The following is a 24,606-nucleotide window of genomic DNA, read 5'->3' on the forward strand; positions in this document are numbered from 1 at the left end:
TGTCACCATGTGTGGCCCCCCCAAAAAAAACCCACCCAAAATAAAGGGCCAGAGAGAAAGCACAGTGGTAGGGCGTTTGCCTTGCATGCAGCCAACCCAGGAACGTCGTTGGGTTGAATCCCAGCATCCCATATGGTTCCTGGCACCTGCCAGGAGCAATTTCTGAGTAGAAAACCAGGAGTAACCCCGAGTGTCGCCAGGTGTGGCCCAAAAACCAATAAATAAATAAAAAGAGAGTTAAGAGATTAGAAAGATAGGACAGAGTATTATGGCGCTTATCTTGTTTACATCAACCCCAGTTTGATCCCTAGTACTATATATAGTCTCCCAAACACTGCCAGGAGAAGTGAACACAGAATCCTGAACCCTACTGGGTGTGGCCCAAAATCTAGCACAACTTGGTTCCCTTAGCACCAAACATAGTGAACGCCATGAACAGAGCTGGGAATAGCACCAAAGCACCACTAAGTGGGGCCCAAACCCCTAAATAAATTAAAACCTTTTAATTTAAACTAGTAAGCCAAGATTTCTGCCTTTCTGTTTAGTCTTATTTGGGAGGGGGGCACACTAAACGGCATTCAGGGGTTACTTCTGGCTCTGCACTCAGAAACTACTAGCACTGCTCATGTCGGCCCACATGCAAGGCAAATGCTCTATCTGCTGTGCTATCGCTGTTCCCTGCTTTCTTCTTCTATCTTAACTTAATCCTTACCCCCATTTATAGTACCTAAAGTTCTAAGTCACCCAAGGTCTTCCCTCAGTTTCTAATCTAGGCACTATTTCCCTATCACAAAACCCCTGCAGTGTGCAGGCACCTATTCTATTAACTCCAACCTTACTAACACTCTTATCTATGGCTGTTGTAGGCAGACAGAAGCATCACTGAACACTTGTAAAATTAAAGTGAAACATAAAAGCCATTTTTTCAGATTGCATAGAAAATCCTGGGGGGGGAGCTCTAAACTACCATCTGTCCATTTTGTTCACAATGAGCTTGAGCCTGGTCCTATAATTAATTACTTGGCCATCTTGATCAAGCAGTTGCCAAGGGTCAGTCAGTTCAACAGCCTCTTTTAGCAGCACTGAGATTGAAAGAAAAGAAAAAAACTAAGGCACACAAAGGCAAACAGGAAAATGACAAAACCTTCAAGACAATGACAAGTAAGAAATATTCCAGGACTGAAATCTTCATGGATGGGGGTGCTTGCCTAGCATGCAACTGACCTAGGTTTGATCCCTGGCATCCAGTTCCCGGAGCACCACAAGGAGTAACCCTCTGAGCAGTGCTGGGTGTGACCCCCCCAAAAAAGAGTAAAGGGGAGTAGAGATGAATACGAAAACACTAAGGAAACCTAATCTCCTGGCTACCTAAATAAGAGCATAACTATCAGTTATTCTAAGATTAAAAGAGCCAGGGGGCCAGGAAGATAGCACAGGGGTAGCATAAGTGAATGAAAAATTCTATCGCTGGCAACCCTTACAGTCTCCTGAGCAGGTTCAGAAATGATTCCTGGATGCAGAACCAGGAGTAACTGAGTATTGCTGGGTGTAGAGGGTAAAAAAAAGGTACTAGAGAGATAATACAGGGAGGGGGTGAAAGCTCTTTCTCTACAAGTGATGGAACAAGTAGTGGTTTGATTCCCTGCACTCTATACACTGCCAAGAGACACACACGAATGTTTGCTGTTTTCATTTTTTTGGTTTTTTTTTTTTGTGTATGTGTGTGGTTTTCGGGTCACACCTGGCAGTGCTCAGGGGTTATTCCTGGCTCCAGGCTCAGAAATTGCTCCTGGCAGGCACGGGGGACCATATGGGATGCCGGGATTCGAACCAATGACCTCCTATATGAAAGGCAAACGCCTTACCTCCATGCTATCTCTCGGCCTGAATGTTTGCTGTTTTTGTTTGGGGACCACACCTAACCATGCTTAGGCATTACTCCTGGCAGTTCTGGGGAACCATAGGAGATGCTGAAGATTGAACTCATGTTGGCATTATGCAAGGCAAAAGCCTTAGCTGCTGTAAACTATTGCTATGGTTCCCCAAAACAGAATTTCTTTCTTTCTTTTATTTTTGGACCATATCCAACCCAGCAGCACTCAGAGGTTACTCCTGGCTCTGTGCTCAGAAATACTTCTGGCAAGATGGGGGAACCACAGGGGATGCCAACGATTGAACCCAGGTCAGCCACGTGCAAGGCAAACGCCCAACCCACTGTGCTATTGATCCGGCTCCCCAAAATAGAATTTCTAAGGAATGACATAGGTATAAGACAAATAAAGTATAAATACAGTGACTATGATAAATGCCTGACCTTATTATTGGAAAACATCCAGCCAATTTGCCAAGCTTGTGCATGAGCTGACAGATTAGAAAAACTATCCAAGAATCCTGGTATTCCAAGAGTCTTTCCCTAAGTACAGAGCAGGGACAGCACCGTGCACCACCAGGTGTGATTCCACCTACAGCAGAATTCTTCAGTTACAAAATGTTGTAACACTATTATTTATTGGAGGGCCACAACCAGCAGAGGTCAGGGGTTACTCCTAGCTCTGCCCTCAGAACTCACTCCTGGCAGATTCAAGAGACTATACAGGATGCTGGGGATTGAACTCTGGTAGGCCGCATGCAAGAAAAATAACCTATGTGGTGTGCTATCATTCCGGCTTCCATATCTTTTCTCTGCCCCTGCATATTTTATTTTTTAAAAATCTCTAATCATTGGGGCCGGAGAGATAGCATGGAGATAAGGCGTTTGCCTTTCATGCAGGAGGTCATCGGTTTGAATCCCGGCGTCCCATATGGTCCCCCGTGCCTGCCAGGAGCAATTTCTGAGCCTGGAGCCAGGAATAACTCCTGAGCACTGCCGGGTATGACCCAAAAACCACAAAAAAACAAAACAAACAAACAAACAAAAACTCAAATCATGGGGCTAGCGAGGTGGCACTAGAGGTAAGGTGTCTGCCTTGCGCTAGCCAAGGAAGGACCTCGGTTCGATCCCCCGGCATCCCATATGGTCCCCCCAACCCAGGGAAAATTTCTGAGCGCTTAACCAGGACTAACCCCTGAGCACCAAACGGGTGTGGCCCCCCAAAACAAACAAACAAAAAAAAACTCTAATCATGGGGCTGGAGATATAGCACAGTGGTAGGGCATTTGCCTTGCACACAGTAAATCCAGGATGAATGGTGGTTCGATTCTGGGCATCCCATATGGTCCCCCAAGCCTGCCAGGAGAGCGATTTCTGAGTGCAGAGCCAGGAGTAACCCCTGAGCACTACCAGGTATGACCTCCCCCCCAAAACAATATCTAATTTTCTATTTTTCTGCCTTTTGTATTCACCTGGAGTACATGGAAAGTACTGTCATTAATGTTACTGTTTTGCATGAAGAGCAGAAATGACTGGCTGCAGAGAGAACGCAAAGGATTAGTGTGGATACTTCCATGCAAAAATCCTGCCTGGGTTTGATCCCTGACATACGTATACACGGTTCTTTGAGAGCCTCAATGAGTGAACTTTTAGGGCTGGAGCTCAGCCGTAGGGCGTTTGCATATGGCTGATCTAGGACAGATCTCGGTTCGTTCCCCCCGAAGAAGCATAGGGTCCCCCAAGCCAGGAGCGATTTCTGAGCACATACTCAGGAATAACCCGAGTGCCACTGTGTGTGGCCGAAATACCTAAACAAGGGCCCGGAGAGATAGCACATCAGCATTTGCCTTGCAAGCAGCCGATCCAGGACCTAAGGTGGTTGGTTCGAATCCCGGTGTCCCATATGGTCCCCCATGCCTGCCAGGAGCTATTTCTGAGCAGACAGCCTGGAGTAACCCCTGAGCACTGCCGGGTATGGCCCAAAAAAAAAAGATTAGGGGCCGAGGTAAAGCATAGAGGGTAAAGGCTTTTGCTTGCATGCTGAAGGTAGGTGGTTCGAATCCCAGCATCCCATATGGTCCCCTGGGTCTGCCAGATGTGACCCAAAAATCAAATAAATAAATAAATAAATAAATAAATAAATATTAGATAAGGAAAGTCATGACTGTTGCTTAGCAGGAGAGCCCTTGCCTTGCATGAGTGAGGCTGAGGTGGATTCCCACTACCCACCCACACACATGTACAAAGATTAAGTAGAAGAAAGTTTAGAGTAAGGAAATGTATTTTCATCTAAGAAAGAAATATCAGAGAAGAGAAAAAGAAAATCAGAAGTATTTTATGAAGACAGGAAAATAAGACAGAAAACCTAAGGAGTAAGATGAAAACCTCAAAAATTAATAAGGAGGTTATAGTGATCACCCATTTATCTCTAGAACTTATTATCACATAAAATTTAATATATAATATATGTTGGCATAATAATAGCAATCTCTTCCCTGGGGAAAGAGGTTTATATTAACCTACCTTACGGATGTGCAGCTGCAAGACCCACGAACTGTGTGACAAATTCTGCAAAGTCCCTTAACTTTCAGATGAAAGGCACTATTAAAACATAAAAGAGAGAAATCAAGAATTATATTTATTCACTTACAAGGGAAAAGAATTACGTAAAATGAACTTGTCTAAATATCCATTAAATAATTTGATTTGAGTCCAGGGATAAGAAAAAACTTAAATGACACACCACAAAATTATTACATTTGGGCCCGGAGAGATAGCACAGCGGTGTTTGCCTTGCAAGCAGCCGATCCAGGACCAAAGGTGGTTGGTTTGAATCCCAGTGTCCCATATGGTCCCCCGTGCCTGCCAGGAGCTATTTCTGAGCAGACAACAGGAGTAACCCCTGAGCATCGCCGGGTGTGGCCCAAAAACCAAAAAAAAAAAAAAAAAAAAAAAAAATCACATTTATACAAGTTTTGGCTTCCTTCTCACTTAACAAAATGCACTTAACCTTATTTACTAAATTTTGTAAGTCTGCCCTTTAGAAAAAATCTAAATTGGGGCCTGATTTTAGTAAAGCAGGCATGGGGTTTTGTCTTGCTCATAGCCGAGCCAAGTCCAATCCATACTGTACCCCAAATACTGCCCGGAGTAATTTCTGAGTGCAGAGCCAGGAGTAAACCACTGAACACCACCAGTTGCTTCCCCAATAAACAAGCAAAAGTAAAAATTAAACCCTGTGTACAATGATTTTTCAATTAATACAAAAGAAATTCTAAACCATAGCAAAGTTAAAAGAAATTTAGGGTCAAGGAGATAGTACTGGGCCGGGCGGTGGCGCTGGAGGTAAGGTGCCTGCCTTGCCTGCGCTAGCCTAGGACGGACCGCGGTTCGATCCCCCGGCACCCCATATGGTCCCCCAAGAAGCCAGGAGCAACTTCTGAGCGCATAGCCAGGAGTAACCCCTGAGTGTCACAGGGTGTGGCCCAAAAACCAAAAAAAAAAAAAAAAAAAAAAAAAGGAGATAGTACAAAGGGCTGGAGTGCTGCTGTGTTGTAGGAAGCCCAGGTTAGGACATACTGTCTGTCACCTAGCACTAGGAGTAACTCCCAACAGTCTGGAGTAGCCCCATGAGAGGTGCATGTGGCCCCCAAATAAAAACAACAAAAAGTCAAAGTAAATATCTGATGTATCGGGGCCGGGCGGTGGCGCTCGAGGTAAGGTGCCTGCCTTACCTGCGCTAGCCTAGGAGACGGACCACGGTTCGATCCCCCGGCGTCCCATATGGTCCCCCAAGCCAGGAGCGACTTCTGAGCGCATAGCCAGGAGTAACCCCTGAGCGTCACCGGGTGTAGCCCAAAAACCAAAAAAAAAAAAAAAAAATCTGATGTATCTATCCACAAACTATGAACATCTAAAAATTTATCTAATTATGCTTCCTTTTTAATACAGATATAAGACAAAATATACAAACTAATGGGCCAGAGTGATAGCGCAGCGGTAGGGTATTTGCCTTGCACGACGCTAACGCAAGACAGAACACAGTTGATTCCTGGTCCTCCAAGCCAGGAACATTTCTGAGTGCATAGCTAGGATTAACCCCTGATTATCACCAAGTGCGGCCTCAAAACAAAAACAAACTAAAAGACTATTGTCTTAAAACCAGTAACTCCAGTGGTCAGAGCAATAGCACAGCAGGTAAAGCATTTGCCTTATACAGGGTCGACCAAGGTTCAATCCCTGGTGCCCCAATCCTGCCAGGAGTGATTTCTTTGCTTTTTTTTTTTTTTTGGGGGGGGGGGTTTGGGTCACACCCGGCAGTGCTCAGGGGTTATTCCTGGCTCCAGGCTCAGAAAGTGCTCCTGGCAGGCACGGGAACCATATGGGACGCCGGGATTCGAACCGATGACCTCCTGCATGAAAGGCAAGCGCCTTACCTCCATGCTATCTCTCCAGCCCCAGGAGTGATTTCTGAGCAGAGTCAGGAGTGGCCCCTGAGCATCATCAAGTGGGAGGGAGGGAGGGAGGGAGGGAGGGAGGGAAGGAAGGAAGGAAGGAAGGAAGGAAGGAAGGAAGGAAGGAAGGAAGGAAGGAAGGAAGGAAGGAAGGATTCATTTGTCTCGCACAAGACCAACACAGGACGGCTCCATTTGAATCCCGGCATCCCATATGATCCCAAGCCTGCCAGGAGTGACTTCTGAGAACAGAGCGAGGAGTAACTACTTAGCACAGTCAGGTGTGACTCAAAAACCAAAAACCGAAAATAAAAAGGGGGGAGGGCCGGAGAGATGTGACAGTAGGGCATTTGCCTTGCATGCAGATGGACCGTGGTTGGAATCCTGGCATCTATATGGTTCCCCAAGCCTGCCAGGAGCAATTTCTGAGCATAGAGCCAGGAGTAACCAGAGTGCCCAAAACCAAAAACTCCCCCAAAATAAAAGTGTACAGCAGTAGGGCAGCTGCCTTACATGCTGCAGACCCTGGACGAACCCAGGTTCCATTCCTGGCATCCCATATGGTCCCCAGCCTACCCTACACAGAGGGCAGAGCCAGGAGCAGCTCTGGGTGGTGCAGGGTGTGGCCCCAAAACAAACAAAGACCAAAAAACCAAAAACAAACAAAAAAGAAAGGCTAAAGTCTAGTTTTTTTCTTTTGGTGCTACCCTCAGGGTACTCAGGATGAAACCCTGTGCCAGGTCAATTGCAGGCCAAGAATACTGGCCTTAAGCTCTCAGACCTTGAAATTCTTAAGCTTAAGAAATTAACACTGGGGGCCGGGCGGTGGCGCTGGAGGTAAGGTGCCTGCCTTGCCTGCGCTAGCCTTGGACGGACCGAGGTTCGATTCCCTGGTGTCCCATATGGTCCCCCAAGCCAGGAGCAACTTCTGAGCACATAGCCAGGAGTAACCCGAGCATTACCGGGTGTGGCCCAAAAATCAAAAAAAAAAAAAAAGAAATTAACACTGATGTCAACCTTTTTCATGTTATTATTTTAGGTATAGTTTTGGATATTTTGAATAATTCTTCTGAGATTTTGTCAGGTATCATCAGTATTTACTATTTAGAATCAGGAAAGATTACGGACTGAGAAATAGCTCTACTGGTTGAGTAGATGCTTTGCATTCTGGAAGCCTGGGGTTTGATTCCAGGCACGTAGTCCCAAGTAAAGCTAGGAGAGACCCGAGCACCACCAAGTGTGGCCCTTAAAAAATAGAGATCTGAGGCTGGAGAGATAGCATGGAGATAAGGCGTTTGCCTTGCATGCAGAAGGTCGTTGGTTCAAATCCCGGCATCCCAATGGTCCCTGAGCCTGCCAGGAGTGATTTCTGAGTGTAGAGTGCTGCTGAGTATGACCCCCCCCCAAAAAAAAAAAGAAATAAAGAGATCTGATGCTGAAATGACAGCACAGCAGGTAAGGTGTTTTGCCTAGCACAAGAGACCCAGGTTCAATTTCTGAATGCAGGGCCAGGAGTACTACAGAAAGATCGTTGGGTGGGGCCCAAAAAACCAATAAACAATCAGGAGCCATAGAGTACAATGGGTATGGTCCTTATATAACACACAGCCAACCTGGGTTAGATCCCCAGTACCCCCATAGGGTCCCCCAGCACTGCCAGAAGTAAGCCCCAAGCAACCACCAGTCTCAGATGCAAATCTACTACATTCACTGAATTATTCCAGTTATTAAGATCACTATCTTTCTCCTGCTTAAAAAACAACGATTTCTCATCCTAGAACAAACCCAAAGAACTTCGTAAGTTCCTAGGAGATCTGCCTACTTTTATAATTCCTTTATACCTCCCATTTTTCTTCACTCCACTTATTTCACTGGCTGGTATGTCCACTTGCCTTCATTGACTGTTAAGATAATGACTTTAAACTCAGACAAACACCCAAGACAGCAGATTATCTAATTTTTAATCAGGGGACCACCATAATTACATGTACATAAAAACATCACATTATATGTCAACATGGGATATTAATTAGAAAGGAGTCACTTAAAATAGAAACACTAAAAATAGAAATTTTACAATTAATCCCAAACTTTTAACCTGTCTTGGAAATTTAAGTTACCTTCTAAAAATTCTTCAGGAAGCTTAGTCCAAGAATATATTATATAGTTAAGAGACAGACACGAGCATAAAACTTATTGAGATTAATGTGTAGGTGCAGGTAAATTTGAGATCCATTGGCCAGCCAGACATATAATAGCTAAACATCCAGGGACCTCTTAAAACAACAACAAGGGCTAGAGGCCAGAGTGATAGCACGGAGAGTAGGACATTTACCTTGCAATGGACCCGGGTTCAATTCCCAGCATTCAATAAGGTTCCCCGAGTCTGCAAGGATTAATTTCTGAGCACAAACCAGGATTTAAGGAGTAACCTCTGAAGCCAGGTGTTGCCCCCACCTCCAAAAAACAAACAGACAAACAAAAATCCCTACAAGGGCTAGATAGTGAAGTAGGTAGGGCGCTTGTTTTGTACGGGAGGCAAACCCAGTTTCTACCCGGCCTCCCAGCCCCCACCTAAGCATTGTCAGGTGTGGTACCAAAACACATTAAAAAAAACAAAAAACACCAACAAAACTACAAATATATGGCTAATTTTCTTTTTTTTTTTTTTTTTTTTTTTTTTGGTTTTTTTTTGGGCCACACCCGTTTGACGCTCAGGGGTTACTCCTGGCTATGTGCTCAGAAATCGCCCCTGGCTTGGGGGGACCATATGGGACGCCGGGGGATCGAACCGCGGTCCTTCCTTGGCTAGCGCTTGCAAGGCAGACACCTTACCTCCAGCGCCACCTACCCGGCCCCGGCTAATTTTCAAATCCAGTGAGTATGTGCTATTTAGAATTAGCACTAGTAGCTATAATGTGATTATGCTCAAGATGCAGACTACGTAAGCTTTTTGAAGTTGAAGTTAACACAGATCTTTAATCCACTGAGTAGCAACCCATCTCCTCCACCCCAGAGAGAAAACATATGAAGATCAATCATCCCCGAATTAGCAGAATAAAAGTTCTGTTCTAGGGCCCCTTCCAGGAGTAGACCCTGTACTCAATAATTACTCCTGGTGGGTTGGGCTACCATATAGGGTGCTGGGAATCAAACCCGAGTGATTGGCAGGCAAGAGAGCCCTACCCATGTTATTATACTACCTCTCTAGGCCCCCTCCAACCCCCCCCCCCCCCGCATTAACATTCTGTTTGTTTGGTTTTGGGTTCTGAGTCACAGCTGGCAGCACTCGGGAGTTACTCCTGGCTCTGCACTCAGGAATCATTCCTGGTGAGCTGGGGTAACAGTAACATATGGGGTGTTGGTAATCAAAGCCAGGTAAGGCTGCTTACAAGGCAAGGGCCCCTTATACCCACTATAGTATCTCTCCAGCGCTCCGAAGCATAAACTTGGGGGCGGGTGTTGGGCCATACCCAGTGGCGCTCAGGGTTTTACTCCTGGCAGGCTCAGGGTAGGGAACCCTATGGGATACCAGGGATCGGTCCTGGGTCGTTCCCAGGTTAGCCGCAAGCAAGGCAAACGCCCTACTGCTGTACTAGCTTCGGCCCCAGCATAAACTTTTAAAACAAAACTGACAAGACAAAAAAGGAGTCAAAACCATGAAAAAACTCCAACAAAACCAACCACCACCACACGTATCCACCAAAAACCTAACAGACCCGTGGTTTCTCCCAAGCTCATCTCAAAGCAAGAGGCTAAGAACCTAGGCCCCGATAATGCCTGGCCAGACCGACTGGTCATGTTCAACTTGGAGCAAGGGTGGTCTTCCTGTCTCTCGGAAAGAAGTTAGTCCCTTAGATCCAGACATTAAAGCCAGCTAGACCAGGGGGAATCCCTACATTTATCTTTTCCAATCAACAGCTGCAGGACCACGCAGTTAAGAGGTGAGACCCATTTAAGGTAGAGAGCAGAAATGCTCTCAAATGAAGTGCCTCGGATTCTCTGAAAACATCAAATCAACAAGACAAAAGAGGGAGGGAACAGTTTAGGGGACTCAAACTCAGCAGCAAAGTGGCGAGTCCTCGTAGAGAAAGTACTGCACCAGATTACCCGCACCTTTAGGAAACTGTTAAGTCTCTCCATTTTCCTTCATCTAAAAATAGGACTGGACCACAAATCCTCAAGATTCCCTCAAGTCTAAAACTTTATCCCAGGAGAAAGAAAGTTGCTGGGTTCCTATCCTCTTCTTCCCTCCAGTACCGATTTATTTTATGAGCACAAAAACTTTAATTCTAAACTAATTCTAAAACTTTGGATTCGAAAAGCACGTTATGTTCATATCCCCAAGAGCCACCACCAAGTCTCTTTCCAGTAGACAGAACTCCTAGTGAGCAGATGTTATTACCTCTCCCGATTCAAAACTAGTCTTGTATTTTCGGCACAGCATCACTTGTTCCAAAAGCTCAAAATAGCTACCAAGTTAACTGTGTGTCAAGTGACCATGGCGCGCACACACACACACACACACACACACTCATTTACACAGTTGGGCGTGACACTAAGTGGTAAAAAAAAAAAAAAAAGAAAGCTCAACATATAACATATTTTTAAGAACTTTAAAAATGTATTTTCCTCCATCAGATCTGGCAAGGAGAACTTATCTTACTATGCACCTGCCAAAAAAACAAAAGTCTTTAAAAAAAAAAAAAAAACAACTAAGAACCACAAGGGGAGGGAGAGAAAGTCGCTAAGACACATTTTAAGTTCAAAAAAAAAAATCATGGGCCCGGAGAGATAGCACAGCGGCGTTTGCCTTGCAAGCAGCCGATCCAGGACCAAAGGTGGTTGGTTCGAATCCCGGTGTCCCATATGGTCCCCCGTGCCTGCCAGGAGCTATTCCTGAGCAGACAGCCAGGAGTAACCCCTGAGCACCACTGGGTGTGACCCAAAAAGCTAAAAAAAAAAAAAAAAAAAAATCATTAAAACTCACAAATGGGATGAACCATAAAGTTAAAAAATGGTCACTTTTCCACCAAACTACGAAACCATGATTGACAGCCAAATCAACTTGGGTGCAAAATAAGTAAACAGATAAATAAACAAGCAAACAGCGCTAATGAAGGAAGATGACTTGGCAACTGAATCCTACGGGCCTCCTGGGCCCGGCCAGATGTGGAAATTGGTCGACTCAGAGAACAACAACTTTCCTGGGCAAAAAAAGCAAAAGGAGACTTCCTGCTGGCGCCCGACATCCTTTAAATCACCTTTTTTAAAAAAAAAAATAGACATTTCCATGCATATTAACACGCACTGATATCAATGTCATCAATACCTATTAAAATCTAATATCTAATTGAAACGTAGAAACATCTCCCTGGAAAAACGCAAAAATAAAACGCACAGCCCAAAGGCCTCCTAAGCGACCAAGCCACTCCGGATCCCAAAGTCCAAAAACTCCGCCTGGCAAGTCGCGGGGAATCTGGGGGATCCCCGAAGGACTCTTAAAGCAAAATAAAATGGAAGTTTTGCAAAGAGTTTCTCCTTTCCCGCTGTAACTCGGGCCAGGCCGGAGACAGAGAGAGGAAGCGCCGGGCGGGCGGGCGGGCGTCTGGGCTGCAGCAGCGAGCAGGAGCGAGCAGGCGAGCAGGCCGTGGCCGGGCCGGGCGGGCGGGCGGGCGGGGGCGGGGGCCGGGCGCGGGGCGCACTTCCGGGGCCCGCGCGGGCGGGGCGGCCGCTCGGGGGCTTGGGCCGAGCCGGGCCGACCCGGGCGAGAGCCGGGGTCAAAGGCCGCCGAAGCCCCGGATGGACGGCGGCGCGGAGCAGCAGGTGGGGCGCGGCCAGTCCGAGCCGGTAGCGGCCGGAGCGCCCAGACCGGAAGAGCGCGCGGAGCCGGGCTGAGGAGCGAGCGAGGGAGCGAGCGGGCGGGCGGGCGGGCCCGGGTCCCTGCGGGAAAATCCTCTCACTCACCCGAGACGACGACGACGACGACGAGCCCGAGGGAGCCCGACCTCTCCGGTCCGCCGAGTCGCGAGCTCCGACCCCGCGGGGCGACCAGCCGGGGCGGACTAGGGAGGAAGAGAAGCGACCGGCGGGCGGGCGGGCGGGGAGCGCGAGCGAGCGAGCGAGCGAACGAGCGAGGGCGAGGGCGGGCGGCGGCGGCGACGGCGACGCCGATGGGAGGGGCGGGGGAGAGACGTGCGCGCCTCCGCGTGCCCGCCCCGCGCGGCCCCGCGCACGCGCGCACGCGGCCGGCCCCCTCTCTCCGCGGTGGCGCCGGCGCGAGGCACCGCCCACCTAGAAGGCGCTCGGCCAATCGGAGCCGGCGCGCGGGGCATGACGGGAGCTCCGGGGGCTATAAAAGAGCCGGTTGCTATTTTATGCTCGCTCCTCCGGAGTCACTCACTCAGCTTTTGGGGCAGGGCGGGTGGGGCTCGGCGCAGACGCGCGTGCGCCGTGGGGAGGAGGTTCCGCCCCAAGCTGCCAACGCTTCGCGCATGCGAAGTAGGCGCGGCTGGGCCCCGGGTTTCTGCGCGTGCGCGTTAACGGGCTTAGTTTATTTCCTCTCCTCCCCAGGAAGTTTCCGGCGCCTGCGCAGTGGAGACTCGGGTGACAGTCCCTCGGGTGGGCCGCGCGCGGGACACAGTGACAGTGATGATGGCGGAACCTTGGGCCGGGCAGTTCTTGCAAGCTCTGCCGGCCACAGTGCTGGGCGCGCTGGGCTCTCTGGGCAGCGAGTTCCTTCGGGAGTGGGAAACGCAGGACACGCGTGTGACTCTCTTTAAGCTGCTGCTGCTGTGGTTGGTGCTAAGTCTCCTGGGCATCCAGCTGGCCTGGGGGTTCTACGGGAGCACCGTGACAGGGCTGTACCACCGCCCAGGTGAGGCTCCCCAACAACCTCCGTGACCTGACCGGCCTCTTGCATCCCCTCCAGACAGCACCACTGGGCTCCCCATAAGACCCCCAACCTTAGACTACCACTGGTTCCCCAGGGATCTCATCTCAGATCCTGATCTGTTGTCAACATACCAGCTGACACCAGAAGTCCCACCGGCCCACCCACCATGCACTTGACTCCTTAGTCCCTCATAACTCCACCCAACGATATCACTAACCTTTAACCTGGCCTGGGCTGGTGCCTGCTAAGATCCCACCCCCAGCCTGCTGCAGCTCTGGATGTGTTCCTGCCCCCTTCCCCAGGTCTGGGCGGTCAGAATGGATCCACACCCGATGGCTCCACGCATTTCCATTCGTGGTGAGTAGATCTGTTCCCAAGCTTGCAAGCAGTAGATACTCTTGTGCTGGGGCAGGGACAGAGGGAGGCCATTCTCCCATTCTTCGAATAGAGTGACACATATATCTATTCAACAACCATGAGGTGGGTGACATTGTCACAGTTTCAGAGATGAAGTGGAAAGACTGTTGGATTCTGTGCTCCTCAGTTGGAAAGACAGTCTCTTTCCTTAGTGCACTGACTGGTGTTATCAACTGACTAAGAGAGGCTTAGTCACTCACTAGTTTCTGAGCTTCTAATACATAATCAGGCACCACTCTAGGTCCACAGAACAGGGACAACACAGTCCTCACAGCAAGAACCAGAGGTTTTCTTTTTTTTTTTTTTTTTTTTTTTTTTTTTTGGTTTTTGGGTCACACCCGGCTGTGCTCAGGGGTTACTCCTGGCTGTCTGCTCAGAAATAGCTCCTGGCAGGCACGGGGGACCATATGGGACACCGGGATTCGAACCAACCACCTTTGGTCCTGGATCGGCTGCTTGCAAGGCAAACACCTCTGTGCTATCTCTCCAGGCCCGAACCAGAGGTTTTCTAGAGAAGGGCGGCAGTGCAGGAATGAAGGTATTCAGAGACCATTTTCCCAAGAGAGAAACAAGCAGAGGACAAAACCTAAAGAGTGGTAAAGTAGACCAGGTAGAGGTCTAGAATAGAAGGCAAGAACAAGGAAAACTAAAAGGATGGGCAAAACTGGAATCTACAGAGCCCTTTCCCAACCCTCAGGGAGCTGTTGAAGGACTCAGTTTGGTTTAATTTGCTTTTTAAGTTTTATTGCATGATTCAAGATCCTAGAAAGAAGGCAAGTTTAGAAAGTTAGGAAGCCCCAGACTTCTATCTTAGGTTACTGGGAAAGGATGGATGGGAGTATCATGTAAGGGTCATATAAGGAGTCAGCCAAAAGAACAAGTTAGCAGAAAAGGTGATGGGCCATGGTGGACCCCATTGGAGAATGCAGTGGGGAGATCTCAATTTAAGTACAGCCTTTCAGAATCCAGCTCAACTCCCAAGGAAGGGCTAAAGAGAATCACAATTAGGGACTGCTGTGCCATGGATTAATTCGTCTTTCTTCTTTTTCCATCACTTTAGGGAAACAGCAGCAAATGAACCCCTCAAAACCCACAGAGAATAAGGGGAAGCAGCAGAGGGGTCTCCAGGTATAATGCCCGGTGTGCTGACTCCCACATTGGATTCTGATGCTGCCCAGACCCCAGTGACAACAGTAGGGGTGGGAGAGTTAGGCCTGGAAGCAGGGAATGTCCCAGTGTTGGGCCTCCATTGCCCTTAGCTTTGCTCCAGCAGCCCCAGGCATTGGACAAGTAGAGTCAGCCTCTATGCTGATGAGGATGCCTGAAGGAAAAAGGCACGTTCATCTTTTCTCAGGGGTCAACTCAGAAGACCCCAAGTTGGGGAAACCAATATTCTATTTTGCTATCTTGCCTTTTCCTGTTCCTCATTCTCAATATCCTGGTTATGACCCTATAACAAATTCTATCCCTCTCAAAGGAAACCTTGGCTTGTTGTTGACCAGCTCTGAGATTTGGTGGGGAAGTCTTCATTTTCCCTAGGCTCTAGGTTTCCTGATGTTTTTGTTTTACTTTATAGGCAGGCAGCCAGGTATTTCTGGTCTAGACACAGCCTTATACTCCACGATGACTTACCTGGTTATTCAAGAGTAAGGTGGCAGGCACCAGCCAAACATGGCAACAGCAAATACCTAACTCCTTGGTTTCCCAATCAGGCAATGGAAACTCTCCTTTCCCCAAGCATTCACTCACTCCTCTCAACACTTGGAGGAAAGTTATGCCTCAAAGAGGTCAAGTCCTCCACTGCTTAAGTGTCCATGGAGTTGCTTGAAGGGGTCTCTCCAGTGATCTTCAGAAGGCCATGCAGTACCAGGAATTGAACCTGAACTCCAATGCATGCCAGGCGTGTGATCCAGCTTTTTTTTTTTGTTTTGTTTTGTTTTGTTTTTGGGTCACACTCAGCAGTGCTCAGGGGTTACTCCTGGCTCTATGCTCAGAAATCACTCCTGGCAGGCTCAGGGCACTATATGGGCTGCTGGGATTTGAACCACTGACCTTCTGCATGAAAGGCAAACGCCTTACCTTCATGCTATCTCTCCAGCCCCTAGTGATCCAGCTCTTTGAGCAATCTCACCAGATCCTCCCATGGGGATTCTGGCCCTCAGAATGCAGCGCAACCTCACCATGCCCCACTGTCCCGTCACTTCCTATTTTGACCTAGATCATAGCTCTTCCTCCGTGGCACCATCTCAGCTCCAGAAACTATTCATTAACAGCAGAGCCACAGGCCAGTCTAGCCTGCTACTCACATAGGGAAGCCAGGGAGCTTCCAAAGGTGTAGGTGGCAAACACCAGTTCCTGAGCCCTGGACCTGCCTCCTTCCCAGATGATGGGACTTCACCTGCTTTGGCTGGGCCACCTGCCACTTCGGCATCCTGCTTCCTGGCAGCTGTCACATTTCCACTTCACAGCCTTTGCTGCAATTGCGTACTGGAAGTAAGATGAACATGGAGCTGGTGTACTGGCACCTATACTCTAAAGCCGTCTTCCGGTTGGCAGGGTGATGGTTTCACAGCCTCGGGCCTTCCCACAGATACCACCATACACAGAATCAAGGGCCTCACTCCGTGTTCAACTGAACATGTGACTTATTAAACATGGAAGCGCATCAGTTGTGTGGTTATTCGGGGACACTGGAGAGGGAACACACTTATGTGTCTTAGGTGACACCAGGTGCTCAATATGGGTGATATCCCTACCATGATCTAAGAGGCAAGTTAGGTAGGCATTGGGCTGGCACCCCAGAATTCCCATCAAGAAAAGACAATGAAATTAGAGACTATGGCCAGCAAGAACGAAAGAAGCTTGTTTAATCATTTTGAGGAGTTGACTTGAATCATGGGCCCCAGGGATGAGTTCAAGGTAAAAAATTCAAGATGCTTAAGTCCCACAACAATCCTAGGGCTCAAAACAAGGATCCCTTGGCCTGCAGATCTAGAAGAGTCAATCTGTGTCCCCTCTGACTCCAGCCATCCCCAAATTTTTACACAGGCACAGCCCTACTGAGAAAAACCCTCTGGGAGTTAGGACTCCATCCCAGAAGAGGCAGCAGTTCGTATGCATGGAACATGAACTGAAGGAATTGGTCAACACTGGTAATAATGACCCTCTGGAGGCCAAAATGATAATACAGCAAGTACTTGTATTCAGCTAAGCCAGGGTGTGATCCCTAGCATCCCATATAGACCCCTGAGCCCACCAAGAGTGATTCCTGAATCAGAGACAAGAACTCCAGAGCACAGTTAATGTGGGACAAAATACTCTGGGAACTGGAGCAATAGTACAGGAAGTAAGGCACCTGCTTTGTATGGGTTTAATCCAGGTGTCCATTATGGTTCCCTGAGCCTGCCAGGGTGATCCCTGAGTGCTGTTGGGCATAACAACAAAAAATAATGGGCTGGAGCAATAATGCAAAAGTAAGGCATTAGCCTTGCATGTTGCCAACCCAGGTTCCATCCCTGGCATCCCATATGGTCCTCCAAGCCTGCCAAAAGTGACTCCTGAGTATTTCTAGATATGGCCCAAGACCAAATTAATACTAATGACTACCTCACGAGAAACTGGTGAGGCAGAAGGGGGTCCCTGTAAGTCAGCCTTAACTCCACAGCCAGCAGCTCGGAGCGAAAGGAAAGATGCCTACAAGGATATGGCTCAGCTTCAGGCAAAAGTCAATCTTTTTTGAGTCAACAAACTCAAAGCAGAATGTTTGTGGGCTGAAGATGTAATAGTACAGGGTTTAAAACCTGCCTTCCATCCTGCAAACCCTGGTTCAAATGGTTCAGCAGTAGGGCATTAGCCTTGCATGTGGCTGACCTGGGGAGGGACCCGGTTCAATTCCCAACATCCCATATGGTCCCCAGCCTGCCAGGGAGAATTTCTGAATGCAGGGCCAGAAGCAACCCCTGAGCACCACTGGGTGTGGCCAAAAAAACAATCAATCAATAAATAAAAAGTTAAAAAAAAAAAATGGGGGCTGGAGAGATAGCACAGCGGTGTTTGCCTTGCAAGCAGCAGATCCAGGACCTAAAGTGGTTGGTTCGAATCCCGGCATCCTATGTGGTTCCCCGTGCCTGCCAGGAGCTATTTCTGAGCAAAAAGCCAGGAGTAACCCCTGAGTACTGCCGGGTGTGACCCAAAAACCAAAACCAAAAAAAAAAAAAAGGCACAGAATGAGGCATCTGAGATAGAGGGATCAGAGAATGGCCCCATGAACCAGACATCCAGCATCAATCTCTATTATACTGTCATTTCCTAACTAATCCCCAGAACGATGCCCTTCAAATCAAGGCTCCTAGAGCGAAGGAGGATATAGTATATATACTATATCCTCACTTGAGGATATAGTAGTTTGTGGGCACAAAGGGCATTTTGCTGACCACAGCCCTCTGCTGCTTCCGCCGCACCTCCACCAGCACCTGGGTCCCAGGCCGACTATACTCAGAGGACACATACCCCATCGCCACATTCTTCTTCAGGGAGGGCGAGGGACAGCCACTGGTCACAGCACCTGTCCAGGCAGAGAACATGTGAGCCAGCCCCAACCACACCACCAGCATAGGATCCCCCTTTCCAGTCTTGGGGAAGGAAGAGGGTTCCCGGTTTTCCGAACCTTCCTACCTATCACAGTGCCATCCGTATTCAGGATGGGGCAGTGTGCCCGCACAGGCGCCCCTTCACAGGTTAACCCCACACGCCTCCGCTTCACCTGGCCCTTCAGCTGAGGGACAATGACCCTGGCTCCAGGGAAATCCATGGCAGCTCGGCGGCGTTTCCCTGGAACGTGAAACCAGCAGTTCAACTCCTCACCTCATGTTTGCCCAGGCAGCCACCCACTGCCTAGCCCTAGGCCTACTTTTTTTTTTAATTTTTTGTTTGTTTTTGTTTTTGGGCCACACCTGGTGATGCTCAGGGGTTACTCCTGGCTATGCACGAAGAAATCGCTCCTGGCTTGGGGGATCATATGGGAGGCCGGGGGATTGAACTGCGGTCCGTCCTAGGCTAGTGTGGGCAAGATAGATGCCTCACCGCTTGCGCCACTGCTCCAGCCTCATGCCTGGTCCTACACTTGAAGACTGTGCTTCACTCTCAGCTTACCAAAAGCTAAGGGTGCTTGCCTCCCATTAAAAGAATCCATAGTAAGCCATAGACACCTCATACACTCATCGAGGCTGTCCTTGGCTCCAGACTCCACAACTTTGCCAGGGGCCTGGGCTGACTCATCTCACAAAAGTCCTTCCAACTTTTAGCATTCTATCCCAAGTGCTAGCTGAGCTCACCCAGCGTCCAACCGAGGCTGCCTTCGACTGGCGTGGTGTGTTCATCAATGTCATTCCCATAGAGGCAAAGGCCGGCCTCCAGGCGCAGGCTGTCCCGGGCCGCCAGCCCTGCTAACTTCACCTCTGGATTCTCCAGCAGAGCTGTCGCCAGGTGAACGGCCTTGGCTGCCGGCACGGAGATCTGCATAGAACACCAGAGGGCCAGTGGACAGCTGGCTGTGCAGTCCTGTGCCCTGCACCTCTTGCCTGTCACCCACTATACGCACCTCCACACCATCTTCTCCCGTGTAGCCACAGCGAGTCACACGGCAGCCGGACACACCAAACACGTCCATCACAGCACTGGTCATGAAGGGCAGTTTCTTCAAGTCATTTGACAAGCCTGTCTGGAGCACCTTAGCTGCAGTAGGGCCTGAGCACAAGGAGACAGTGACCCAGAGTCCAGACACCACCTGTGCTCCTCAGAGCAGGACCAGGGCAAGTCTGACTCTGCAGGTAGGAGAAGCACTCTATGGAGGCTTATGGAAGGTGAAGGGAGGGCAAAACATCAAAAAGAATTCTGGCACAGGGGGCTGGAGAGATAGCACAGTGGTAGAATGTTTGCCTTGTATACAGTCGATGCAGGATGGTGATACGAATCCCGGCATCCCATATAGTCCCCCAAGCTGCCAGGAGCAATTTCTGAGCACAGAGCCAGGAGTAACCCCTGAGCACCAACGGGTGTGGCTGGCACCAGGCCAAAGTGACGGTACAGTTGGCAGGGTGTTTGCCTTGCACATGGCTGACCCAGGTTGGTTTGATCCTCAGTATTCCATATGGTCCCCCAAGTTCTGCCAGGAGTAATTCCTGAGTGCAGAGCTAGGAGTAATCCCTAAGCATGGCAAGGTGTGATTCCCCCACCCCCAAAGAAAAAGAATTCTGGCACCCAACTATCACCCCAGGCACACCTTCCTCCTGGCAAGATCTCTATGCAAAGAAAGCAGTTATGAACCCAGGAAGGCCATGTGGCCAATCATCCCTCAGGCTAGAGTACTCACCTTGTAGGGCCAGCAGGGCATTATCCACCACCTCCAGGCCCACATCACTGCCCCTGTTCTGAAACTCCTTGAGCTTTTCCTGAGAGGAAAGAAAAACAGCACGTCAACTTCTGGGACCACTTACCTAGACCCTGCACCAGGTGCTGCAAAGCTAGGCAGAGTGGGCTATATTCATCTGAAAATATACATAACTTTCAAGTGGGAGGGCTGACCCACTCACAGGTCTTACACCAGGCACCATTCCACCATCTTGCATTCCTCATGGTCCACATCTTCCTTCCAGAAATTCACCTAGAAACCAGGTCAGCTTCCCCTGCCCCCCACACCCACCACTGCCACCTTATGGTTCTGAGATAGTATGCACACACTCACGCATGCTTCTCTGCAAAGAGATGAGACCGAGTGCTTTATACATAGAGGGGCTGTACCTGCATGAGGGCCAAGTCCTTGTCCCAGCAGCCAGCATTCGACACCACATACAAGTATCCCTCAGAGGTGTTGGTCACAATAAGGTCATCTAAGATGCCACCAGTCTCGTTGGTAAACAGCGACAGTGTCCCCTGGCACCAAAGAAAGGAATATCTTTAACTCCAGGTTCAGGAGGTCAAGATCAAGAGTGAGGACCAGAGAAAAAGCACAGCAGTAGGGCATTTGCCTTGCATGCAGCCAACCCATAATGGACCCAGGTTTGATTCCCAGCATCCCATATGGTCCCCGAGCCTGCCAGGAGTGATTTCTGAGTGCATAGTCATGATTAACCCCTGGATGTCACCGGATGTGGCCCAAAAAACAAAAACAAAAACCCAAAAAGGTTAAGAATGAGCTATATACCCAAGGAGCCATACACCCATATATCAGTAGACCCATTAAGCCACCAGAAATTTTGGTTCGGAAATATACAAGGTACAAGGCTGGAACAGCTGAGGTCCTGGTCCCAATCTAGGTTATTTTTTTGGTTTTGGTTTTTGAGCCACACTCGGTGACACTCAGGGGTTATTCCTGGCTATGCACTCAGAAATTGCTCCTCACTTGGGGGACCATACGATACGCCAGGGCATCAAACCTCGATCCATCCTAGGTCAGCCGCGTGCAAGGCAAATGCCCTACTGTTTGCACCACAGCTCTGGCCTGTTTCCTTTTTTTAAGGGCCACATCGGCAATGTGGATTAAACCCAATTAAAAATTGGCCATAAACAAGGCAAATAATCTATCCATTGTACTATATCCAGGATCTTTCATCCTATGCACTGAGAAAGCTTCAGCCTTAAGGGGCTTTCTTGGTCTCTTGATGTCTCTGTATCTCTCTTCACTCACTACTGAGAGCCCCAAATCCAAACTCAGACAAAGGCAAATCCCTAGAACAAAACTTTTTTTGTTTGTTTTTTGTTTTTGTTTGTTTGTTTTTGGGTCACATCCAGCAGCGCGCTCAGGGGCTACTCCTGGCTCAGAAATCGCTCCTGTAGGCCATATGGGATGCCGGGATTCGAACCACCATCCTTCTGCATGCAAGGCAAACGCCTTACCTCCATGCTATCTCTTCGGCCCCTAGAACAAAACTTTCAAAATCCATCTTTTTCTTTTTGGTTTTTGGGTCACACCTAGCTATGCCCCTGTTTCTTATGGCTCCCTGAGATTGGCAGCAGTAAGCCCTAAGTACCACCAACTAAGGCGATCCCCCCACCCAAAAAAAAGAGTATTTTTTAGGTTCTGGACAGAGCACATACTTTGCCTGTGGGAGGCACTAGTTCAATCCCCAGGGCTATATGTTCCCTGAGCACAGACAGGATCACAGCTGATTATGGCTCCACATAAAATCTTTTCACTTCATGGAGCCGGAGAGATAGCACAGCAGTAGGGCATTTGCCTTGCACACAGCTGACCCAGGACAGATGGTGGTTCAAATCCCGGAATCCCATATGGTCCCTTGTGCCTACCAGGAGCAACTTCTGAGCTTAGAGCTGGAGTAAATCCTGAGCACTACCAGGTGTGACCCCAAAACCAAAAACAAACAAACAAAAAATTCTTTCACTTCTTTGTTTTGCTTTGGGGGGGGGGGCCAAGCCCAGTGGTATTTAGGAATTACTCCTGGCTCTGCAACCAGGAATCACTCCTGGCAGGGCTCAGGGGACCAGGCATATGGCACTGGGGACATTACCCAGATCAGTGCATGCAGAACAAACCTTACCCACTTCCTCTCTGATCCCCACAGTATTCCTTAAAAACAATAAAAAATAAAACTTGTGTTGTAATTTAGCAAATCATTTCTATACATATAAAATCAGAAACTAATTTGGTGAAACTTTGCAAGGAGTTGAGCAACAAGAAAGTCTTTAGTACACATCATGGAAGATCTTCGAAACAAGACCTAAACCTAGGTTTCTGGCTTACTAGCCTGATGAGGTAAAGATGGGCTAGACAACTGAGCATCTGTCCAGACATGGTCTCTCAAGACTACAAGCTCTGAGCAGTATCCGATCCATTTCCGTGCTTCCAACCCAAAGTAGGGACTCAGCCTTTTAGCTGGCTCATAATAAAGAACATCTATCCACTGTTGGGGCCAGAGAAATAGTACAGCAGGTGGGGCATTTGCCTTGCTCAGAGTCAACCTAGGTTCAATTCCTGTCATCCCATATGGTGCACTGAGCACCCAGGAATAGTTCCTGAATGCAGAGCCAAAATAACTGCTGAATATCGCAGGATATTGTGGCCCCTAATCCCAAAACAAACAAACAAAATAAACACACCCACTGAGCAGAAACAAGAAAAAGAGGGACCTACCTGGTTTGGCCTTAGCTCCGCAATATCTCCAACCACTAAACTCTCCATCAGTTTCACTCGATCACCACCAAAAATCTTGGTCTACAAAATATCAGAAGGCCTGAATTATTCCAACAACTACAAGAGTAGGCAAAATGGCAGTCTCTGAAGTCTCCTCTAGGTCCAACCCAGATGAGTCTAGCTAGTCTTTGTGGGAGGGTCTCTGGTAGCAGAGGCCTTACCTTATTATTCCTCTGCACTTCTCAGGAAGGGACACAATGAAGGGGATAGGAAGAGCCAAAGGTCCTAGCACCTTGCTGAAATACCCTCTTCCCAGGACAAAAGACTAATCCAGAACAGTTAGGCAAACCATGACATGGGAGCAGCTAGAGAGATGAGAATGATAGTCCTGTGATCCTCTGAGTTCACTGCCAGGCATGGTCTAGCAAACCACTAGCTCAGGGGCCAGAGTGCTGGTGCAAGCAGTAGGGCATTTGCCTTGCACGTGTTAATCTAGGATGGACCACGGTTCGATCCCCCAGCGCCCCATATGGTCCCCCAAGCCAGGAGCGATTTCTGAGTGCATAGCCAGGAGTAACCCCTGAGGCTCACAGGGTGTGGCTCAAAATCCCCCAAAAAAGAAAAACACTAGCTCATCTGAGAGGGGCACCTTGGAATTCAACTCCCAACAGTTGTGGGGGTAGCTCCACTGGTGGGTACAGAGTAAGCCCCGGCTCACCTGTAGCATGTGGGACACATCAAAGAGGGAGCAGTGCCTGCGGGTGTGAAGATGTGAGTCGACGTGGCTGTCCCGGTACTGCACGGGGAGACTCCAGCCAGCAAAGGCCACCATCTTCCCTCCATGAGTCAGGTGGAAGTCATACAGGGGTGTCCGGCGGAGTTCATCCTGTGGGCGGCTGGGCTCAATGCCACCAGCCCGCACCCTACCTCCCCGCCTCCCTCAGACCCCCAAGATAAGCCCCAGGCCCCAACACCCTTTAGCCCACCTGGGAGCCACTGTACAGACGGCTCACGGTCCTCACGGTCGAGGGGAGCGCCAGACGGGCCACCCAGCTCATAGCCTGCAGCATTGTTGCTTGCATCTGCTGCAGCCGGCACAGAGGCCACCACTTTGCCAAGCACGCTGGGAGATGTAGTCCAGGCCCAGCTCGAACCAGTCTTTCTTCCAGCCAGGGGGGATCAGAAAAGGGGGGCAGCAACCACCCCGAGGGCAGGCAGCCTCAAGCGCAGGCGGGGCTTAAGAGCCCAGAGAGCTGGGCTGGGGGTTGAAAAGGAAAACAACCCTGGCATTCCAAACTGTTCTGGAGCAGCAGGTTAGGTGGCTCAAAATCCAGCTGGGGGCTAGACCTCCCCAGGCGAACTGCCCCGCTATCTGCCAATGGCTCAAAGTTCCCCTCGGGGCCAAAAGGCCAGAAATTGCCCTTTCAGGCTTGAAGAAAGGTCAGAGGGAAGGAAGGTGAGTGGAAAGGCACTCCAGGAGAGGGTGGTGGAAGCCTTGCAGGCCAACCTGGGCTCCAGGGAGGGTCTCCCTCCCGCCAGTCCCTGGGCAGAGGCAAGCAGTCAGTACAATCATGCATTCCACAAGTTATTTATTGATCTTGCTACACACCAGGCCCTGTGCTGGGGGCTGGGGACACATTCTCCAGCTGCCCCAAAGGAACTCCTCCTCACCCACACACACTCCAGGGGACAGGATTATGGTCCTGACCCTTTTAGCAAAGACTGAATGGAGCTAAGTAGGACCCTGCAGGCAGAGATGCCACCTGTAAGAACTTGTAAGTGAAAACAGAACAGGGCATGGAAAGTTGGGGAGACATAAACA

At 49.2% G+C, this 24,606-nt stretch overlaps 2 protein-coding genes across 3 annotated transcripts; one reads left to right on the forward strand and one right to left on the reverse strand.

The window, feature by feature from the left end:
• The first annotated feature begins 12,911 nt into the window (after positions 1-12,911).
• On the forward strand, positions 12,912-15,326 carry TCTA (T cell leukemia translocation altered). Its single transcript, XM_049777432.1, has 3 exons — positions 12,912-13,201; positions 13,522-13,576; positions 14,697-15,326. The coding sequence occupies exons 1-3, from the start codon at positions 12,976-12,978 to the stop codon at positions 14,737-14,739; spliced, it is 324 nt and encodes a 107-aa protein (XP_049633389.1). The 5' UTR covers positions 12,912-12,975; the 3' UTR covers positions 14,740-15,326.
• A 2,514-nt stretch (positions 15,327-17,840) lies between these two features.
• Positions 17,841-24,024, reverse strand: AMT (aminomethyltransferase). 2 transcript variants are annotated; one of them, XM_049777391.1, is made up of 9 exons: positions 23,771-24,024; positions 23,503-23,670; positions 22,785-22,865; positions 20,435-20,566; positions 20,007-20,085; positions 19,236-19,381; positions 18,970-19,150; positions 18,311-18,466; positions 17,841-18,200 (listed from the first exon to the last, which is right to left on the reverse strand). In XM_049777391.1, exons 1-9 carry the CDS (start codon positions 23,864-23,866, stop codon positions 18,022-18,024), a joined length of 1,218 nt encoding a protein of 405 aa, XP_049633348.1. In that variant the 5' UTR covers positions 23,867-24,024; the 3' UTR covers positions 17,841-18,021. The 2 variants fall into 2 exon arrangements, with proteins under 2 accessions (XP_049633348.1, XP_049633347.1); XM_049777390.1 differs by lacking the exon at positions 23,771-24,024 and having other exon boundaries at positions 23,503-23,679.
• Between the last annotated feature and the right edge of the window lie 582 nt (positions 24,025-24,606).

Source organism: Suncus etruscus, chromosome 7 (genome assembly GCF_024139225.1).
Source record: "Suncus etruscus isolate mSunEtr1 chromosome 7, mSunEtr1.pri.cur, whole genome shotgun sequence".
In the NCBI taxonomy this organism is placed as follows: Eukaryota; Metazoa; Chordata; class Mammalia; order Eulipotyphla; family Soricidae; genus Suncus; species Suncus etruscus.

What these genes read in the sequence shown, in the direction of transcription:
- TCTA (XM_049777432.1), top strand. Translation starts at nt 12,976, where the DNA reads ATGATGGCGGAACCTTGGGCCGGGCAGTTCTTGCAAGCTCTGCCGGCC. An exon ending in AGGGCTGTACCACCGCCCAG is followed by an intron (nt 13,202 to 13,521) that starts GTGAGGCTCCCC and finishes CCCCTTCCCCAG; the next exon opens with GTCTGGGCGGTCAGAATGGA. An exon ending in TCCACGCATTTCCATTCGTG is followed by an intron (nt 13,577 to 14,696) that starts GTGAGTAGATCT and finishes CCATCACTTTAG; the next exon opens with GGAAACAGCAGCAAATGAAC.
- AMT (XM_049777391.1), bottom strand. Translation starts at nt 23,866, where the DNA reads ATGCAAGCAACAATGCTGCAGGCTATGAGCTGGGTGGCCCGTCTGGCG. An exon ending in GTCTGTACAGTGGCTCCCAG is followed by an intron (nt 23,671 to 23,770) that starts GTGGGCTAAAGG and finishes AGCCGCCCACAG; the next exon opens with GATGAACTCCGCCGGACACC. An exon ending in CGGAGCTAAGGCCAAACCAG is followed by an intron (nt 20,567 to 22,784) that starts GTAGGTCCCTCT and finishes CTTTGGTGCCAG; the next exon opens with GGGACACTGTCGCTGTTTAC.